At 36.9% G+C, this 20,421-nt stretch overlaps 1 protein-coding gene and 1 long non-coding RNA gene across 2 annotated transcripts; one reads left to right on the forward strand and one right to left on the reverse strand.

Moving 5' to 3' along the window:
* Window positions 1–227: 227 nt before the first annotated feature.
* On the reverse strand, window positions 228–2,706 carry LOC130235304 (uncharacterized). Its single transcript, XR_008838379.1, has 3 exons — window positions 2,652–2,706; window positions 1,351–1,446; window positions 228–598 (listed from the first exon to the last, which is right to left on the reverse strand). It is a non-coding gene; the product is annotated as an uncharacterized LOC130235304 (long non-coding RNA).
* A 6,938-nt stretch (window positions 2,707–9,644) lies between these two features.
* LOC130235310 (calcium-activated potassium channel subunit beta-3-like) lies at window positions 9,645–19,642 on the forward strand. Its single transcript, XM_056465865.1, has 4 exons — window positions 9,645–9,727; window positions 11,949–12,161; window positions 15,268–15,446; window positions 18,948–19,642. Exons 1-4 carry the CDS (start codon window positions 9,645–9,647, stop codon window positions 19,346–19,348), a joined length of 876 nt encoding a protein of 291 aa, XP_056321840.1. The 3' UTR covers window positions 19,349–19,642.
* The last annotated feature ends 779 nt before the right edge of the window (window positions 19,643–20,421 follow it).

Below are 20,421 nucleotides of genomic sequence, written 5' to 3' on the forward strand. Positions count from 1 at the left end.
ACGAAGATGGCTGTGATATGGAGCTTAGGGTATTTATAGTGGCTTAGGAATCGTCTTATTGGTGAATCATGAATTGGATGATGCGGTGCCAACTGCAAGCAATCATAAGCACGTGATCCTCTCGAAATTAGTTTAGAAATAAACTTCACTTAATTCATTAATAACTCATTTGGTTTGGGTTCTGCTAAATATAATCAGTTTATAACTCACCATAACTCTTTTTCATTTAGTCAAAGTAACTTTTTTTAAATTACAAGTTAAACTAAAATGTTAGGCTTTACAGTGTGTAAAACAATTAGTAATGTGTAAGGTTAATAACTACTGTTTTCTGGTGGTCATGTCCAAAAAACTTGAACACAATTATTTTTTTTTACAAATTGGTGCTTACTATGTGCTTGTTACAACCTTGATGTATAATGATAAATGATGGTGTAGTAGTGATGTCCCATTTCTTATGCTGCTATTAAGATTCTTATGCTGCTCCCAATTAAGCTTGGCTGCAGTAGAGGAATCCCAGTGACTACTGGAGAATGTTCACAGTCATTCAGGAAAGAAGATGAAGGCAGTGTCTGATGACATCAGGATCTGCTGGCCAAGGCTAAATAACATAAAAACATAAGTTGAGAACAAGACATTTGTATAAATTTTTGGTTTTTAGGTTTGTCTTTAATTTCATTGCATTTATGCGTAATTAAACTTCTGACAGCATTACATTCAGGTCACACTTTGGACATTAATTTACACAAAGTATTGTTTTTCGAGCCTGAAAATGCTATTTCAAGAGTTCACACCTAGGCTACGTTCTTGCTTGATGCTATTAGCAGGTTTGGCATACTGTCCCGGGACAGAACCCTGAGCTCGGAGATAATTGAGCGCAGGGAGCCCAGGGCTCAATTTAGCATACCCAATTCACCTGTACCACATGTCTTAGGACTGTGGAGGAAACCGGAGCACCCGGAGGAAACCCACGCAAACACAGGGAGAACATGCAACTCCACACAGAACTGACCCAGCCAGCGACCTTCTTGCTGTGAGGCAACAGCACTAGCTACTGCGCTACTGTGTAGCCCCTGCAGAGGATAATGATGAACCATAATAGACACAGGTGAGGAACACAATAAGACATAAACAAGGGATCAAAGGAATACTTCAGAAGCAAAATCTGCAAATGACACCTCTGTCAAAAATGAGTGACATCAACATAGGCTTGTGAAAACGTAGCCCTATATACATTTCTGGAGATCGTGAGTTATGTAGCCAGAGGTAGGTATGGCTGCATTTCATCTTTAAAATGAAAACTACTGGGTGGTATGACGTCGTTCCTTTTCATGCTACCAGCTGACCACTTACCTCCTTGTGGACGGCTTTCCTGCTGTTTGTTGAGTGGCTCAACGTGTATGTCGGAGGATTTGAGACACAGAGTGGAGTTGGCTGTGACGATGGAGTCTGGCGAAGACGAGTTCCAGAAAGCAGGTAAGACAAAAACAAAAGTAAAAAAATAAAACAAACAAGTAAACGACAGGGTGAGAATGTGGTAAAATTTGCAAATGTAAAAATCAGGCGAGGGCTTTTCTTTTACTGGATTTTTTTTGAAAACTGAAGGTCAGGTTTAGGGAAGTGGGTGATGCTTTTCACTTTCATTAACCAGAGGCTGAGTTAGAGGCTCAGAACATAATATAAGTTTAGTTTAAATATATACAGGTATACTTTTAGGCCCAAACCCAATTCTATTTTTGTACCCCTACTCCTTCCCCTTGGCCCTTAAAATCGAGTGTGAAGGGGAAGGGCTTCAAAATTTACCCCTAAGAATTGTGACAACACTACAGCACGATTGCGACTACTGTGGTTATTCCAGTTGCTTTATTTTTTGGTATTCATCTTCAAGAAATCACTGAAGGCAACGATATCATGTTATCATAACGATAAAATATGGCAATAAGATCGTAATACTGTGCATTTACACTGTGGCCATATTCACCTATATAAACACACGAAAACAACACTAACATTATAGCAGACACTGTAAAAGGTCATTCCCAGCCACTAGACTTTTCTGACAGGGTATTCGAGCGTCATCGAGTGAGAATGTTGTGGGACTGCTGTACAAGAGATATTACTATGGATTATGGATTGCGAAATTTTGCCGTTTTTATTTTAGCGTTTTTTTTTAAAGCATGACGGTAAAAGACGAACGCGGTAATGAATATATTAAAACATATGCTTGTTTGTTGTAAAAACTTGTAATAATGACAAAAAAAAATTACTAATTTGTTGATCTCCTCACTTCCGGGTTCAGCAATACTGCCATTGTGGCTGGTGTATTGTGGGAAAATTTCTTACCCCTTGGTTTCAAGTGTGGTCCTGAAAAATCTTTGTTCGAAGGGGTATTCACCCCTTCCCCTTAGCCCTACGCCTTCAAGCTAATGAGAATTGGGACACCCCTACCCCTTGACATGAACGCGCAAAATGAGGGGTAGTAGTAAGGGGAAGGGCTAAGGGGTAGAATTGGGATTGGGCCTTACTCACTGACTCTTGAACACATTGATTGAGCATTTGAGAGCTTCACTTTGTGTGAAGAAAAGTGAGTGCTCTAGTACTATTCATATCAACTGGATGTGCAGTTTATTACACACAATAACCTCAAGTAGTACCTGAATAACATTCACTTGGCAGAGAGCACTTGGTTTCTTCAATACATGCAAAGAGAGAAAAAGCAAGTTTTACATGCCATAATGCAAATTGACAATTGTTTTTGCAAATAAAGGCACACATGGACTTTACTTGATTTGCAGCAAAAGACCAGTAAAATACCAATGAATTTGTCTAAAAAGGTACAGTTGAAGTCAGAATTATTAGCCCTCCTGAATTAGTAGCCCCCTGTATAGTTTTCCCCAATTTATGTTTAACAGAATTAAGATTTTTTTTCTAAATATAATAGTTTTAACAACTAATTTCTAATACCTGATGTTGGTAATCTTTGCCATGATGACAGTACATAATATTTGACTATCCAAAACCCACCAAAATGCAAAAAGACCCGCCCAGTCATCTAGAAATCGTGCTAAGTTCACTAGCCGCCTATGTCCTTTTTTACCCGCAAAAATAAATTTGCAATTCCACAATATGGCAACACTGCTGACTAGATATTTTTCAAGATACTAGTATACAGCTCAAAGTGCAATTTAAAGGATTAACTAGGTTACTTAGACAAATTAGGGTAATTAGGCAATTCATTTTATAATGATGGTTTGGTCTGTAGACAATCAAAAAAAATATTGCTTAAGGTGGCTAATAATATTGATCTTAAAATGGTTTTTAAAAAATTAAAACTGCCTTCATTCTAGCCAAAATAAAACAAATAAGACTTTCTCCAGAAGAGAAAATGTTATAGGAAATACTGTGAAAATTTCCTTGCTTTGTTAAACATCTATTGGGAAATACTTTAAAAAGACAAAGAAAGTCCACAGGAGGGCTAATAATTTGATCTCAACTGTATTTTAATAACTGGCTAATTTAATAAGTACTAAACACGGGAACCATAGAGTGAAATACATTTACATGGAGTGAAGTCCCTGAGTAAAAAAAGTAATGAACAAAAGTAACAAAGAACTAATAAACAGAACAAAACTAGCAGTGATGCATTATAATTATGTATAATGTGTACTGTGTAGGGTCATGAGGGTCACTTTTCTTTTGCAGCCATTTTGTTTTCGATGGGTTTTAGACACCATGGCTGTTTCTCAATTTCAAGAACGCAGACAACGGACTTGCGTTCTTGTGGAGACCGGTCTTGCCAGGTGTCCTCGGAAGAACGATCTCGGGAGACCACGAGAACAGAGAACGTGTCCTTTTGAGAAATGAGATGCTGCGTTCTTCCTGATGGTCACGTGACCTTTACGCGTTTTTAATGGAAAATTATTTAAACATTACAAAATTCATACAACGATTTATTGTTTTTCCCCATTTCAAAATAAATACTCTGCATAAAAACATTATAAATATACATTACACAATATAAATAAAACAGATTTTTATACGAATTTCGGTAAACAAACACCCTTAATGTTTTTATTCCTTTATTAAGATGTCCATGGTAATGTTTACTTTTACCATTTCATTTAGGGAAACTCCTGAGGTAAATAAGTGATCTCTCTGAACTTTAATAATTAATCTATATAAAATGCTGCGCATCCCACCTCTAGTCGCAATGACTTCTGGGACTTCTTGTGCGAGATCAGTGCTCAAGTCTGCATCGGTGCGTCCTCGATATCAAGAACACATCCTGGAATTTTCGCGCATCGTCCGTTCTTGCAGTCATGATTATTGGAACTGAACTTTGGCAGCTGATGATGACGTTACACGAGAACACGAGGACGCAAGACCGCTGAAGAACGCATATTGAGAAACAGCCCATGTTCTGTTTCAGTATGGCCTCTGAAAGTACTTTCGTTCACCCACTAGATGTATCCAGGTTACTGTCTAATAGTCATTTAGTGATTCAGAATTCAATTCAAACATGCATGCATAGCACCATTACGGGAGTCACATAATTTACTTTTAATGCCTCGGACACCTAAATATGATGGTATTGCGCAAACAACTGAAGAAACGTGCAGCAAATTGGTCACAACACAAACAACTGAAGAAACGCGCAGCAAATTGGTCACAACACAAACAAGTGAAGAAACGCGCAGCAAATTGGTCACAACACAAACAAGTGAAGAAACGTGCTGCAAATTGGTTACAACACAAACAAGTGAAGAAACGCGCTGCAAATTGGTTACAACACAAACAAGTGAAGAAACGCGCTGCAAATTGGTCACAACACAAACACGTGAAGAAACGCGCTGCAAATTGGTCACAACACAAACACGTGAAGAAACGCGCTGCAAACTGGTCACAACACAAACAACTGTAGAAACGCGCAGCAAATTGGTCACAACACTTGCAAATATCCATGTAACACAACGGAAATGTTTCTAGGGGACCCAAAAACATGACGGACCCTGCTGAGATATGGATGTGTTATTATGTCGTGTAATCAAGATATTAAAATAAACGAAAAACAACTCACCTTTCAAAGACCACCAACCACTTCACTGAGCAACAGTTCATATCCCGAAATAAAATGTTATATAATTCATTGAATAATTTAAGAATAAACATTAGTGTAATGTGAAGTGACGCTGACAACAGGAAGTGAGGATCCAAATGCAGGGTTTATTAGCAGGATGGTCAGGCAAGCAATGGTCAACACAGGGGCAAACAGATGTGCACAGGAAATCCAGAATCGTTGTCAAATAACAGGCACATTGCCAGTACTAGCAGGCAACGTAAACAAACAAAACAAAGATCGGTACACAGCAGGACTAGGCAAGGAAACGTGTTGTAATGTTCACTATACAGTTTAACAAGACTCAGCACTGAAGTGTGTGTGTGTGTGTGCTGTATAAATAGTCCTTGTAATCATTTCATGAGTAGCTTCAGCTGTGTCTGTGTGCAATCATGGGGATCTAGGCCAGGTGTGTGAGTGGTGCATGACTGGACCTTGTGGTCTATATAATGGCGGATTTGTAGTTCTCTGCAATATTGTGTGTTTACCAGCGATCAGCACAGGCTTGAATCTGGATCGCTGGTGATTGTGACAATTAGTAAGCAATAAAAAATATTACTGTATGCCTGAAATATTAGACATATATTTGAATAGTTTATTAATTGTTTACTTACTTATTCTGAATTATATCCATGAAGCTCGTCCTAAATAACTGGTTTGTTAATAATGCTTAACCCTCTACGTATGGTGTTGCCATATGGCAACATATTTATGTTCCCAAGACCAATGTTCTAATTGTTTTTTGGAAAGAGAAGACCTTAGTTTAGCCAATGATGTGCTTTGGTTAAGTTACATGCAGTGAGCGTGGACGGTCCTTTTCAAATTAATCCACAGATTTACAATGATGTTCAAGCCTGGGGAGTGGGATGGCCATTTTAGCACATTGTGTCATGTCTAAGCATGAGTTCCTTGGTAGATCTGCAAGTTAGGAGCTATTTTTAGCTTTCAGATATTTTGAAAACATGGCCCCACAACATTGTTGTTTACTTTTTATATACAGTAAATCATTCATTAATAATTCAAGTTATTTTGGATGAAAACTCATTAATTATTGATACACCGTTGTGCTCATAAAGCTCAAACGTACCTGAGTTTTATCAATTGGTCTGCAGAATGTTTTTTCAGAGCGCAGTTTAGCAGCTAAAACTATCATGCACAGAAGAACGCATGTTTTGAGGTAAGATAGCATTCAGAACTCATAATTACTCTGATTTTAGATTAATTCTGGATATTAAATCAATGTATATTAGATATTCAATTGATGTATACTGTGATGTTTTTAACAAGACCTTTTAGGATAAGAGGATAGTGTTTCTACATCAAAATGTTCACAGTTAATTCTCTGTGACACTTGCTGTTTTTTGTAATAACTATGAAATTTAGTAGGAAGATAGCAAATTTTTTTTAATTGTCAGTCAAATTAAGTCAAAATAATAACGTTGGGAACCCAACAAAAATGTTATGATGGCTGCAAATATGAATTGTTTAATGAAAAATGTAAATATATATATATATATATATATATATATATATATATATATATATATATATATATATATATATATATATATAAGGAATAATCAACTGCTTGCCATGCGTTAAAGGATTTTAATGCATGACTTAGAGGCGAAGGACCACACGACGCACAGCGGAGGCCTCCGCCTCCGCCTCCGCGAATGCACCTTATTCCATGGTCATTTGCCAAGGTAGGCATAAGTTTAACATAGTTAGTACCTCCACTGAATCTGCTGTGACAGGCAGACAGGTGCAGAGAGCGAGAGCGCGCATGTGCGTGTAGTTTATACCTGTTAATATTAAGATGCGATTTCAACAATCCAATCACAGGTGGACAAATAAGACATTCCCAGTCACACATGGAGTGTGTTTCCAGTCACATGTGTTATTTTCCTTTTGTTTACTTTCTACCACCTCTTTGATGACGGAGGATCTACTGTATATTGGCTTTCTCTTAACATTACCTTTAATGCTGCCAAATCTGGACTACCTGTAGCAGAATTTCCGCGATTTACATTTTAAAATAAACATACAAATCTTATTTAAAGTACCATATCAAATAAATACACTTAGGAAATATGTTACTTTATGCATTGGCTGATGAAATTAAAGATAATTTATTTTATTTCCTATCAACTTAAAGCCTTCACACTTTATTCTGTTTAGTTTTAACATGCTGTTTTTATAAAATCAGTTTAACAAATATTTTTGAACATCTTAAGTAAATTATGTAATTATGTGCATTATGCATCCAAATTAAATTATTAGGCTAGGCAAACTGATATCATGGAATTGATCTAACAAAAGACCACAATCGTTGCTTTGAGTAGAATAACGTTACAAAAAACACATTAATCTATACACATGAAGTTAAACATTTACAAAGTTGTATGAAACACCAATTCAAGAGCACAGATGCATTTTGAAGAGAAAGCAGCCAAAGCCTATTTCAGAAATCTCTGCTGTTAAATATGTAAGTTAGGGAAATTTAGCAAAATAAAAAACACAAAAAGTTTTGTGAAGTTATTTTGGTTCACTGTATTATGCCGGTGGCGCAGTGGGTAGCGCTGTCGCCTCACAACAAGAAGGCCGCTGGTTCTAGCCTCGGCTGGTTCAGTTGGCATTTCCAACATAATCTCACGGCAATTCGTAACTTTTTGATTTAGTGGCTAATTCGTATTAATTCGTACAATCTAATTCAAACAATATAGTACGATTTGCTCATCCCCCAATCACGGTTGGGTTTAGGGGTGGGGTTAGGTGCCATGCGTTTCCTTTTGTAAAATCGTACGAATTAGCCACTAAACTGACAAAACGTAAAATACTTACGTTTTCTCGTGAGATCAGGCTGCCATTTCTGTGTGGAGTTTGCATGTTCTCCTCGTGTTCGCGTGGAGTTTGCGTATTCATTCATAAATTAATAAATACTCCTAAATAACTGGTTGGTAAATAATGCTTAATTTAGTCATTAAAACTATCATTAACAAAGTATGAAAACCAAGCACATTACAAGAATACAGCATTCGTAGCTGTATTTATAAACTGCTCACTGATGTCTAGTAATACAGAGTTAATGCTTAGAAAATTATTAACTAGCTGAGGATTGGTACATGATTCATAGTGTGCAGTTATTAAAAAGTGATACCAAAAATTTTCCATATCAAAATCACATATGATTCCATGCACTTTATTGTTTTGTTCAGGTCAAATGTAAAAAAAAAAAAAAAACATGCTGGAATAGTTGGCAGTTCATTCCACTGTGGCGACCTCTAAAACAGACACTAAGCTGAAAGAAAATTAATGAATAATGTCCTGGGCCCATAAAAATATTACCACTAAAAGTCACACAATATATGTTATTTTGAAAAATGCTCGAAACGTAACTGTCTACGTCTATTGTTATGATGGGCCGTGGCAATGGAGGAGGAGTTCCACATGCAGCTTTTTATACATAAGGGATGATCATAGAGGTAAGGGTCAACAGGAACAAACAGTGCATAAAAGGTCATCCAAAAAGCATAGATGGGCAGGGCAGACGGCAAACAATCAATAATCCAAAATCAGACGCAAACCAGAAACATGGAAAATGCTTTAAATTGCACTCTAACAGAAATAAAAGACTGGTTAAGAGTGAATGTAGCGCTAACATAGTTGGGGGAGTGTGTGTAATTAGTGTAAATATGTATGTGTAAGTCAGTGTTCAGATTAATAACTGTTTCAGCTGTGGGATGCAATACATGATGGGAGGTGTAGTCAGGGTTAATGGCTGGAGGGTTTATATAGCTGGAGTGCCCTCAAGTGAGTCTGGTTGGGTACTAAAATGACTGTAACAACGAAAGTATTTGTTTTTCCCTCTGTGGAAGTCAATGATTTCTAACATTTTTCAAAATATCTTCTTTTTGTGTTTAACAGAATAAGGAAACTCATTAAGGTTTGAAACCACTTTCAGATTTCAAACCACATATGATAAAGTACCTTCAAAACAATCATTAACAAAGTATGAAAATCAAGCACATAATAAGAATACAGCATTCGTAGCTGTATTTATAAACTGCTTACTAATGTCTATTAATATGGAGTTGATGCTTAGCAAATGATGAACTACCTTAATTAAATTAGCATTAAGTGAAAAGTTTTCCATAAAGCTTTATCAAAATCACACATGATGCCATGCACTTTATTGTTTTGTTCAGGTCAAATGTAAAAAAAAAAGAAAGAAAAAAGTCTGTTGTGTTTACAGTCCCATAGGACATAATTATGGTCTGGCTGTAGGGGTTCCTATAGAAACCCTCTGTGACCTCCCAGTTCAGGCAGAGGAAAAATATTCCGCTGATCTCATCTGGATGCGAAGAAAACAATCCCTTAAGTGCACTCTGTTGTGCACTGCACGTCTGACGGCCAAACTGCCTGCTGGTTCTGTGTCTAGATGTATGGGACATTGACCTTGTTGAAGTGGGGTCGGTGTTGTGTTAATTTAGTGCTGTAACCCAGTCAAGGGTTACTTAGTAAGACAGAAATGCTGCTGAATCAGTCCCCTCGGGGGTCTTTCAGTGTTCCTGTTAACATCACCCTGCAGGGTGCGCGGCGGCGACACATGCGGTATGTATGGAGATCAGATCCACCGTGTCAGGCTTGATTAATGAAGGTAATAGTCAATAGTTGGGATGTTAGTACGAGATAAGGGTTTTGTGGTGAGACTTTACAATTATAACACAAGCATCAATGAGTTTTTTAAGTTCGGATTGTTGTTAGCTAATGTGATAAAGCTGAAACTAATTATAGTTTTGAATTAACTGGTGTAACATTCGTAAATCTTTAATGTATATTTTCTGTGTTCTGTGCTTCTGTGTTCAAATTGTTTTCCAATATATATATAGTAAAAATATAAATATAAAACTATGGGTTGAACGTTAGCCTCACAGCTAGAAGGTCACTGGTTCGAGCCTCAGCTGGGTCAGTTGGCATTTCTGTGTAGAGTTTGCATGTTTACTCTTTGGTGCCGTGGGATCCTCCGGGTGCTCCGGTTTCCCCCACAAGTCCAAAAACATGCACTATAGGTGAATATGATAAGCTAAATTGTCTGTAGTGTATGTGTGTGAATGGATGTTTCCCAGTGATGGGTTGCAGCTGGAAGGGCATCCGCTGCGTAAAACATGTGCTGGATAAGTTGGCGGTTCATTCCACTGTGGTGACTCCAGATTAATAAATGGATTTAGTCGAAAAGAAAATGAATGAAGCTGAAAATAAAAAAAATTAATGAATGAAAAATTGTTACATTATTTCACTGTTTAACAGTTTCAGTTTACATGGTCAAGACGATCTGCTGCAGATCAACTGAGCATCAGAATGGGGAAGAAAGGGGATTTAAGACGTGGCTTGTTTATTGCTGCCAGACAGGCTGGTATGAGTATTTCAGAAACTGCTGATCTACTGGGATTTTCATGCACAATCATCTTTAGGATTTACAGAGAATGTTCTGAAAAAGAGAAAATATCCAGTGAGCGGCAGTTTTGTTGACACAAATGCCTTGTTGATGCCAGAGGAGAATGGCCAGACTGGTTCAAGCTGATAAAAAGACAGCAGTAACTCAAATAACCACTCGTTACAACCGAGCTATGCAGAAGAGCATCTCTGAATGCACAACACATCCAACCTTGAGGCAAATGGGCTACAGCAGCAGAAGACCACACTGGGTGCCACTCCTATCAGCTAAGAACAGGAAACTGAGGCTACAATTCTCACAGGCTTACCAAATTTGGGCAATAGGAGATTGAAAAAAACATTGCCTAGTCTGATGACAGTCAGACCATAGACTCAATTTCTGCTGCGACATTCGGATAGTAGGGTCAGAATTTGGCATCAACAACATGAAAGCATGGATCCATCCTGCCTTATCAGCACCACAGCCTACCTGAGTATTGTTTCTGGCCATATCCATCTCTTTATGACCACACTGTACCCATCTTCGGATGGCAACTTCCAGCAGAATAACACAACATGTCATTAAGCATGAATCATCTCAGACTGGTTTCTTGAACATGAAAATGAGTTCAGCGTGCTCAAATGGCCTCCACAGTCACCAGATCTCAATCTAATAGAGCACCTTTGAGATGTGGTGGAATGAGAGATTCGCATTATGCATGTGCAGCCGACAAATCTGCAGCAACTGCATGATGCTATCATGTCAATATGGACCAAAATCTCTGATTAATATTTCCAGTATCTTGTTGAACCTATGCCATGAAGGATCAACACAAAAGGGGTCTGAAAGCAGTTCTAAAAGCAAAAGGGGTCCAACCCGGTACTAATATGATGTTCTTAATAAAGTGGCCGGTGAGTGCAAATATAAATTTATTCCAATTGGACCCTGTCTAATAGGTTCTGAAACTTCACTGATCGATGGTGTCTGTATTTCTCATGATATGTCCTGAAAATAATAATGCCCTCATATACATAAGTGCCACCTTGGACAAAAACACAACATGCCAATTTTCGAGTCAGTCGGACCAGCGGCCCCTTGAAGCTCCATGAAGTAGTTGCACCACTAACTATTCTAGCTGCACTATTTTTTTTTACAGTGATCTGTGTGCAAAGAAATCCACAGATTTCCAGCTCATCATTGAGTCTATTTACTTATGTAAATGTGTGTAAATATATTCCTTATGCTTATCTATTATTTTACTAATATTTACTAATTTAAAATTAAATGTTTAACAGTTCACTGCATTGTAAATGATGACGGTATGTTATGACAACAACCCATATACATTGGTGATGAAATATAGTGTAGTAATTGAGTTATTCTCCTGCTGTTTCTTAGGGATGTTATCCACCAGCAGGCCCAGCTGCAGGATTCTGGGGGGAACTGGAGGAAAGAGAGGGAGTTGAAGTGCAACGAGAAAGCCCGAGCTCAAATCCCAGACTCCAGCGTTGGAGAAGACAGAGCCGTCCTCCTAGGCTTCCTCATGATGGCCTGCTCCATCCTCATGTACCTGATGGTGGGAATCTTGATGGTCAAACCGTGCATCCATAGGTTAGTTTCAGCACTAGACAGCCCGTCAGTTTGAAAACAACTGTTACGATGATAAAAATTATTATAAATGATCACTATAAATAAATGTAACCCAGGACCACAAAGTCTTATGTTGCTCGAGTTTTTTGACAATAGCCAGAAATACTTTCTGTGTGTCAAAAATGATTGATTTGTATTTAATGCCAAAAATCATTAGAATAGACACTGTAAAAAGCAATTAGTTGACTTTACTTTAAAAAAATAAGTTAACGCTTCTTTAAGTAAATGAACTATGTGCATAATTATAAAAATTAAGTTAAGGACACTTAGGGTAAGCTAAATATTCTGTAGTGTATGTGTGTGAATGTGAGTGTGTATGGGTGTTTCCCAGTGATGGGTTACTGCTGGAAGGGCACCCGCTGTGTAAAACATATGCTGGATCAGTTGATGATTCATTCCGCTGTGGTGACCCCTGATTAATAAAGGAACTAAGCTGAAAATAAAATGAATCAATCAATGAACTTGTCATTTTTAATAGGTTCACACACTTTTTATGTAATTGCTTTTTATAGTGCAGTAAAATTAGCTAGGTTCCATAAAATTTCTACATGTTGTCCCAACACAAATCAAACAAGTTTGGATTGAGGGGATTGAGAATAAACTTAATAAATTGTCCCAAAAAACCTTAAGAATTGTGTTGATTCAACTCATTTTATTTAAGTAGTTTGAACAAAAACTTGCTAAAAACTTAAAAAGTTGTATCTCGACCAAATCTCGTTCAGAATTATGTGATAATTTATGTTATAAAACCCAAAGTAATGGGCTGTAATAGAAAATATGATTGTGTTGTAGTTAATCGCATTCAGTGAAAGAAATGTCATTATATATATATATATATATATATATATATATATATATATATATATATATATATATATATATATATATATATATATATATATATACAGCAGTTCTGTCTGGTTCTTGAATCTGATTGGCCGTGCGATATTCTGCGAGTAACAGCACTTGTACTGCTTCTTCACCCTTCACCCTTGTGTATTATTCCACCCACATACAGCAACAAGCAGAGGACACTCTACAGATTGACAAATATTGCAGCTGTTGGGCAACATAAAGAACTTTTGGTGGAATTTTAGTGAAGAATATAGTTGTTTAGATTGCATCTTTGCAGTTTATTTATAAGGATAGTGCCTATTTTATTTAAATATTTATAATTTCTGAGAGACAGCAAGTTGGCGGCCATTAGCCTGTCTTTGAGCAAAGACAGTTGACGATGTTCACCGATGGCCACAGAGAACGCATAATAAGCCCTAAGAGAAAACAGCATAATTCAAATACAGCTGATCAAATCATTATTAAACAGGTAAATGACTTTCTAAGTCGATCTCTCTGTTTTGTATGTTGTAGTGCTGTATTTATACCATTGTAATATTGTGATCTCCCAATTGCAACAGAGAAATACTGGGGAATCTCTGTAGACTGATGGCATTTCATGCTGTTCAGCCTTATAATCTCAAAATGTGGGCAAAATCCCGTTTTGTCATCATTTTTCGACATTACGCTAGAGAATCATTCAAACACTAGCTCTAAAATGAGGTTTGTGAATTAGTAATGGTTTCTGCTGTTCTGACGTCAGCTGCAGATGTGAATGAATGGCAGAAGAAAGTAGTTCCTCTTACAAAAGGGTTTTGAGACTCTCTGTGTTTGATTTTCTTTTTTATATAAATGATTATGCCGTCCAACTGTTGTATAAATGTAATATCACACTCGTAGCAGTACGATATGGCTGTATATTGTGGCTGTATATAACGCATATCTGCGGCCAAGGCACGCCTCCCACCAGAGCCGATATACAGCCACAACGCATTGCTACTCATGTGATATTGCTCATATGTATATATATATATATATATATATATATATATATATATATATATATATATATATATATATATATATATATATATATATATAGTTGAAGTCAGAATTATTGGCCCCTTTGTTTATTTTTTCCTCAAATTCTGTTTAACGGAGAGAGGATTTTTTTCAACACATTTCTAAACATTATAGTTTTAATAACTCATTTCTAATAACTGATTTATTTTATCTTTGCCATGATGACAGTAAATAATATTTTACTAGATATTTTTCAAGATACTTCTATACAGCTTAAAGTGACATTTAAAGGCTTTTATTATGTTAATTAGGTTAGGGTAAGGCAGGTTAGGGTAATTAGGCAAGTTATTGTATAACGATTGTTTGTTCTGTAGACTATCTGAAAAAAATTGCTTAAAGGGGCTAATAATTTAAAAAATTAAAAACTAATTTTACTCTAGCTGAAATAAAGCAAAAAAGACTTTCTCCAGAAGAAAAAACATCATTCATACTGTGAAAATTTCTGTATATATTTGTATATATATACAAATATAACATTGCTATTTCTTGATCTTATTTAGGCTATTTTTGCATTCTATGTATTATAATATGATATATCTACACATAATATGGATATATCTAAAATAGTAATCTTGACTGATTTTTTTTCTGCACACATTGCATTTCATACACTGAATGAAAGGAACAGTAGTTTCACTTTTTTCAAATTATATCTATATATTGGATTAAGTGGATTTAAAAAAGTGGTTTCTGACTGCAACCTGTTTTATTCATTTTGCTTTAAAGCAAAAAATGAACCGGCATGGGGGTCCCAAAATAATATTTGAACTTTAAACTAACAGTAAAAACAGGGGGGAAAAGGTACTGCTTATGTGCTATTAGGTTTTTATAGATTTCTAATGTGAATTTGGGGCCGCACAGTGGCTCCAGAATAATTATTTTGATAAAATTAAATTACATTTTTCTGTTTCAACCCAAAAGGTTGGCCCAAAGTTCCATAATAAAAATCTATGTTGTACCAAAGTAAAAAATAATTAATGTATTTATAGTAAAAATATTAAAGTTTTAACCAAAGTTATATTTAATGTAACAAATTTTAAAAAAAAAAAATGATAAGTTTGTTCAAAGTACACTTTTTTTAGTGTATTTCAAATCAAGCATTGAAAACATTCACTATAATAAACCATTTAATGTTTTGTGTTTGTAACAGTGATTGGATAAGTTCTGTGAACTGCTCACTGGTGCAGACTGAGTTGTCGGATGAAGTGATGGACTGCCGTGGCATTGTTAACTTCAAATGTCTGCGTGCTTTGGTAAACATCACAACCTCTGACAAAACGTCCTCGCTTCAACTTTACTACGATGAAGACGCTGTGAATTCCAGGCTAAAGGTACAACTATTAGTGTTATTTACACATCACACATTCACACACATTATTAACACATCTTCATCAATGTGACAACGCACGCACATAAATTCTCACAACACATGCAAATACAGTAACATGCTGCAAATAGCACACAGCACGACACAACAGAAATGTGTCAGGGGACCCTAAAAAGTGACGAACCCAGCTGCTTCCTCTTCCTGGTTTGAGTCAGAGGTGTTGTCAGAGATCTGAGAGGCGAGATTTTTGTTTATTTCAACACCGTGATTGTACGGATCTGTTGTTTTTTATATTTTTAGCCTTAATAATCTAACGAATTGCACAATTAGAATTAAATGAAGTATTATTTTAATGCCATGTGAGTTGCTCTCAGTAAGAATTAAGTTAGCGGTATGTTAAGCCATTTTCACACTAATACCCTTTTACTAAAAAACACATTATTTTCTCTTTGTTTCGGTCTTTTGGTTTACACCAAAAAGTTCCACGTTTAGGAATTGAAATCGTATCTTTTTTTAAAAATGCTGTCCAAACTGTATGAATGCGTAATGGGTGAATTAAATCAACTAAATTGGTCATAGTGTATGAGTATGTGTGTGTGAATGTGAGTGTGTATGGGTGTTTTCCAGTACTGGGTTGTGACTGGAAGTGCATTCGCTGCATAAAACATATGCCGGAATAGTTGGCAGTTCATTCTGATGTGGCGACCTCTGAAATAGAGACTAAGCCAAAGGAAAATTTATGAATTAATGTTTTTGTGCTGCAATGTGAAGCTTTCGAAAACGATGACGCATTTAAGTTATGTGACGCAGCTAACATGGCGGTCTACATGAACGACATAGTTTTCAGTCGTTTTCAACACAGGCTCATTCTGAAAACGTAGCCCTACAGATGTTTCTGGAAACCGCGAATTTTGTAGCCAGAGGTACGTATGGCTGCATTGATTTTTTTTTTTTAAACAAACGCTACGGAGCAGTGTGACGCCGTTCCTTTTTGCGCTTACCAGCTGACCGCTTACCTCCATATGGACCGCATTCCGGCTGCAACCAGTTTGTCCCGTTAGCGCGCCATGTACGCCGGCGGACTTGAGGCGCAGAGAGGTGTTGACCATGATGACGGGGTTTGAGTCTGGTGAAGAGCGGTTCCAGAAATCAGTTAAGACAAAAACAGAATCCAAAAAATTAAACAAACAAGTAAATAGCAGGGTGAGAATGTGGTCAAATCTTAAAACGTGGTAAAAAAAATCAGACGAGGGCTTTTCTTTTTTTGTATTGTATTGCAATAAAATTGGTTGGGTTTATGGAAGGGGGAGGGTGGGTCAGTCGATAGTTCGCTCAGTCAGTCAAAAGGTCCGTCAGAAAGTCAGTCGACAGCGGCCTCTGGTGGGTTTACGCGAGAACAGCAGGCGCGAATGGCACTAGCGAGGGAAACTTGAGATCTCAAAAAGCATACATAGTGGCCTCTCGTGGATTCGCGAAAACAAAAACGGCAGAAAAATGTGCCGCCGGGACGTATTTCGTGGTCTCCAGAAACGTCTGTACCTCACGTTTTCAGAATAAGCCTGGGTTGGCCGTTTTAGAGTGGATGACCAATTTTTCAGAAAGAATTTAAAACGATAGTGTGAACATGGAGCTTTTTAAGACGAAAACACCATTTTCAAATGTATCTGGATTGGAGTAGACGTAGCCTTAAAATAAACAAAAAACTCACCTCTCAGATTTCAGGCAGCACTTCTGACTCTGTGTTGGCATCAGAATAGTTCATCTTTCAAAAAATGTAAAAGACAGTATAACTTTAATTAATTCTACAAAATCAGTATATTTACATTTTAACATTGTAAAAATAATAAACTACAAAAATTCTAAACACAAATGATTTTATAATGATATGTTTTTATTTTAAGAAAGTGCAAAATGTATAAAACATGTATATTGTGGCAACACTGATTTAAGTTCATTAAACTTTCACGAAACCTTTATAAACATGATATGACACGTCATCTTTAATCTGAAGTAGATGTTATGCTATATGTTTATTAACTATCATTAAATGCCATTAGCTTTGTTGTGCTATTTTAAATGCAAAAGTGATATTGTTTGAGATGCCATTGTTATGAAAACTTGACATTACCAACATAACTTTCATAGATCCATCATAAGCATGACTGTCATGAGGCCATCATAATGCCGAGTTCAGACTGCATGATTTTAGCCTCGATTTTGAGACGCCGACAGGTTTTGAGAAATCACCGACAAATGCCTGAAGTCACAGGCAAATCAGTGTTCGTTCACATGAGTGACAATCACACAGTGTGAACTATCAAAGACGCAATCTGAGAGAATCGCTGATGAGCAGTGTTGAGGAGTAACTAGTTACATGCAACAGCGTTACGTAATTTACAAAATCAAAAAAACATAATTAGTTACAGTTACTGAGAAAAAATGTATAATTAAATTACAGTTACTTATGAAAATGTTAAAGATTACAGATGGGGTTACATCTAAATATGTTGAATAATATTAATCTATTGCTTTGCCTGTTTTTGATATGCACGATGCCTTCTGCTAAGACCATTTATTAAAGCGCTGCTATATTGATGCTTTTGATTGTCCGGTTTGATTGCAGCGCACAACGTCTACCAGTTACATTAATCCTCTCTGCCGCTGAAAGCATTCGGTAACTACAATCAGTCTGAGAGCTGCAAGTGGTGACGCTACAAGTAGTGACTACTTTCTAAATACGCTAGCCCAGATAGTGATGCAGTGTGAAAACATCTGTGACACGACTACATTGAAAATCATGCAGTCTGAACTCAGCATAAGTGTGTCATGAATGTTATAACAGCGTTATTAACATGTTTCATTTACGTCAATTAGTCATTAAAATGTCATTAAATGTTTATAAACACCCTAATAATGTTATTTGACAGAGTATTGACACTTTTAATGAGAAACTTTATCATCAAAATATTAATGACAATTATAATAGCGATCATGTTTATTCCAGATTTATGACAAGTTATGTTGAAACTAATTGTAATTTCATTTAGTCAGAAATTGTGTACTTTGCAACATTTTTTTGTTTCTTTTACTACTTTTTAATAGGGATATGCAGCAGTAAGCTTTTCCAAATTGAAATAATTATAAGATTACACATATTGTTCCAAGTTACGCACAAAGATGTATTTTAAAACATTTATAATTTGCATTTCTATCCAAAAGTGAGTTACCATACAAACGTCCAGCCTAATCTTCTGAGGAAACGTAACTATTTTACGTTTTGTCAGTTTAGTGGCTAATTCGTATGAAGGAAAATGTACGATTTAAAAAAGGATGAGTGGCACCAAACTCCACCCCTAGACCCAACCGTCATTGGTGGGATGAGCAAATCATACTAAAATGTACGAAAGAAATCATACAAATTTATACGAGTTAGCCACTAAATTAAAAAGTTACGAATTGCCTTGAGATATCATTGAAATGTTTCTGTTATCTGTTTCAATTTTAAACAAACTCTTTCTCCCAGTGTTTCTACACTCCCAAATGCCAACGAAACAAGACGGAACAAGAAACCGAGGCCCGTAACATCAAAGAAGCGTTAATTACGCAAAGGGAAAACATGACATGCTTTATCAGCCCTTCACACCCAGAAGATGCCATCTGCAGGAGGAAATATAACATAGAAATGGCCCTGTATTACCTGCTGTGGCCCAGCCTCATGTTGTTTGGCGGGATCGTCCTGGTGGGACTAGTGAAGCTCAACCAGCATCTGGCTTTCCTCTGTTCTGATATCAGCATCAGGGATGCGTATCTGGACAATCAGAGTAACCTGGTGGAGGGAAGGATCTACCGGCTCTTAAAATGCAGATCTGGAGAACCCACAGAGCAGCATAAACCACTTAGCTAGAAAATTACCCAATCCAAACACTACTGGAATGGGAAATGTAGCAGATATAATGTCTTTATTCTATGCCTTATGATAGTAAAGGGATAGTTCACACTAAACTGAAAATTATGAGATAATTTAATCCAACCCAGGCTCATTCTGAAAATGTACCCCTATCTAAAATTCTGGAGAATACCAAATACGTCCCAGGAGGTACATTTTTTGCTGTTTTTGTTTTCGCAAATCTGCAAGGCCGCTGTGTATGCTTTTTGAGATCTCAAATTTCTCTCGCAAGTGCCATTCGTGCCTGCTGTTCTCACGTAAATCCACTAGAGGCTGCTGTGTACGCTTTTTGAGATCTCAAAGTTCTCTCACAAGTGCCATAACTCTTCTTGCGTAAATCCACCAGAGGCCGCAGTCAACTGACTGACCGATCGATTAAACCAACCTCCTCCCCTCCTAAACCCAACCGATAGTGTTTTCAAAAGCACCGATTGACCAGCGCCCATGCATTTCCCTAAACCCAACCGTAGTGTTTTTAAAAGCAATCCAAGTTTGGCCTTTGTTTTTGTCGTACTGCTTTCTGGAACCGTTCTTCGGTGGACTCGAACCCCATCATTTGTGGTCAGTTCTGCTCCAGGTCACAAGTCCACCGACGTATGTGGCGAGCCACCGGACAAACTGGTAACAGCGGAAATGCCATCCATGCGGAGGTAAGCGGTCAACTGGTAAGCCCATAAAAGAACGGCATCATACCGCCCTGTAGCATTCATTTTAGACGAAAGGCAGCCATACATAGCTCTGGCTACATAATTTACGATCTCCAGAAATGTATATTTTTAGAATGAGGTTAGATTGATTTGATCACCTAACCAAATCTTTATGAGTTTCTTTCCTCTGTTGAACAAAAAAGAAGATATTACGAGAAAAAAAGCATGCAATCATTGACTTCCATAGTATTTGTTTTTCCTACTATGAATGTCAGTGGTTACTGGTTTCATTCTTCAAGTGTACAGAAACTCATAAAGGTTTGGAACCACTTGAGAATGAGTAAATAGTAGGTAAATTTCATTTTTGGGTGAACTGTCCCTTTA

This window comes from Danio aesculapii, chromosome 2, assembly GCF_903798145.1.
Source record: "Danio aesculapii chromosome 2, fDanAes4.1, whole genome shotgun sequence".
Lineage (NCBI taxonomy): Eukaryota > Metazoa > Chordata > Actinopteri > Cypriniformes > Danionidae > Danio > Danio aesculapii.

What these genes read in the sequence shown, in the direction of transcription:
- LOC130235310 (XM_056465865.1), top strand. Translation starts at nt 9,645, where the DNA reads ATGCTGCTGAATCAGTCCCCTCGGGGGTCTTTCAGTGTTCCTGTTAAC. An exon ending in GCGCGGCGGCGACACATGCG is followed by an intron (nt 9,728 to 11,948) that starts GTATGTATGGAG and finishes GCTGTTTCTTAG; the next exon opens with GGATGTTATCCACCAGCAGG. An exon ending in GTCAAACCGTGCATCCATAG is followed by an intron (nt 12,162 to 15,267) that starts GTTAGTTTCAGC and finishes TGTTTGTAACAG; the next exon opens with TGATTGGATAAGTTCTGTGA.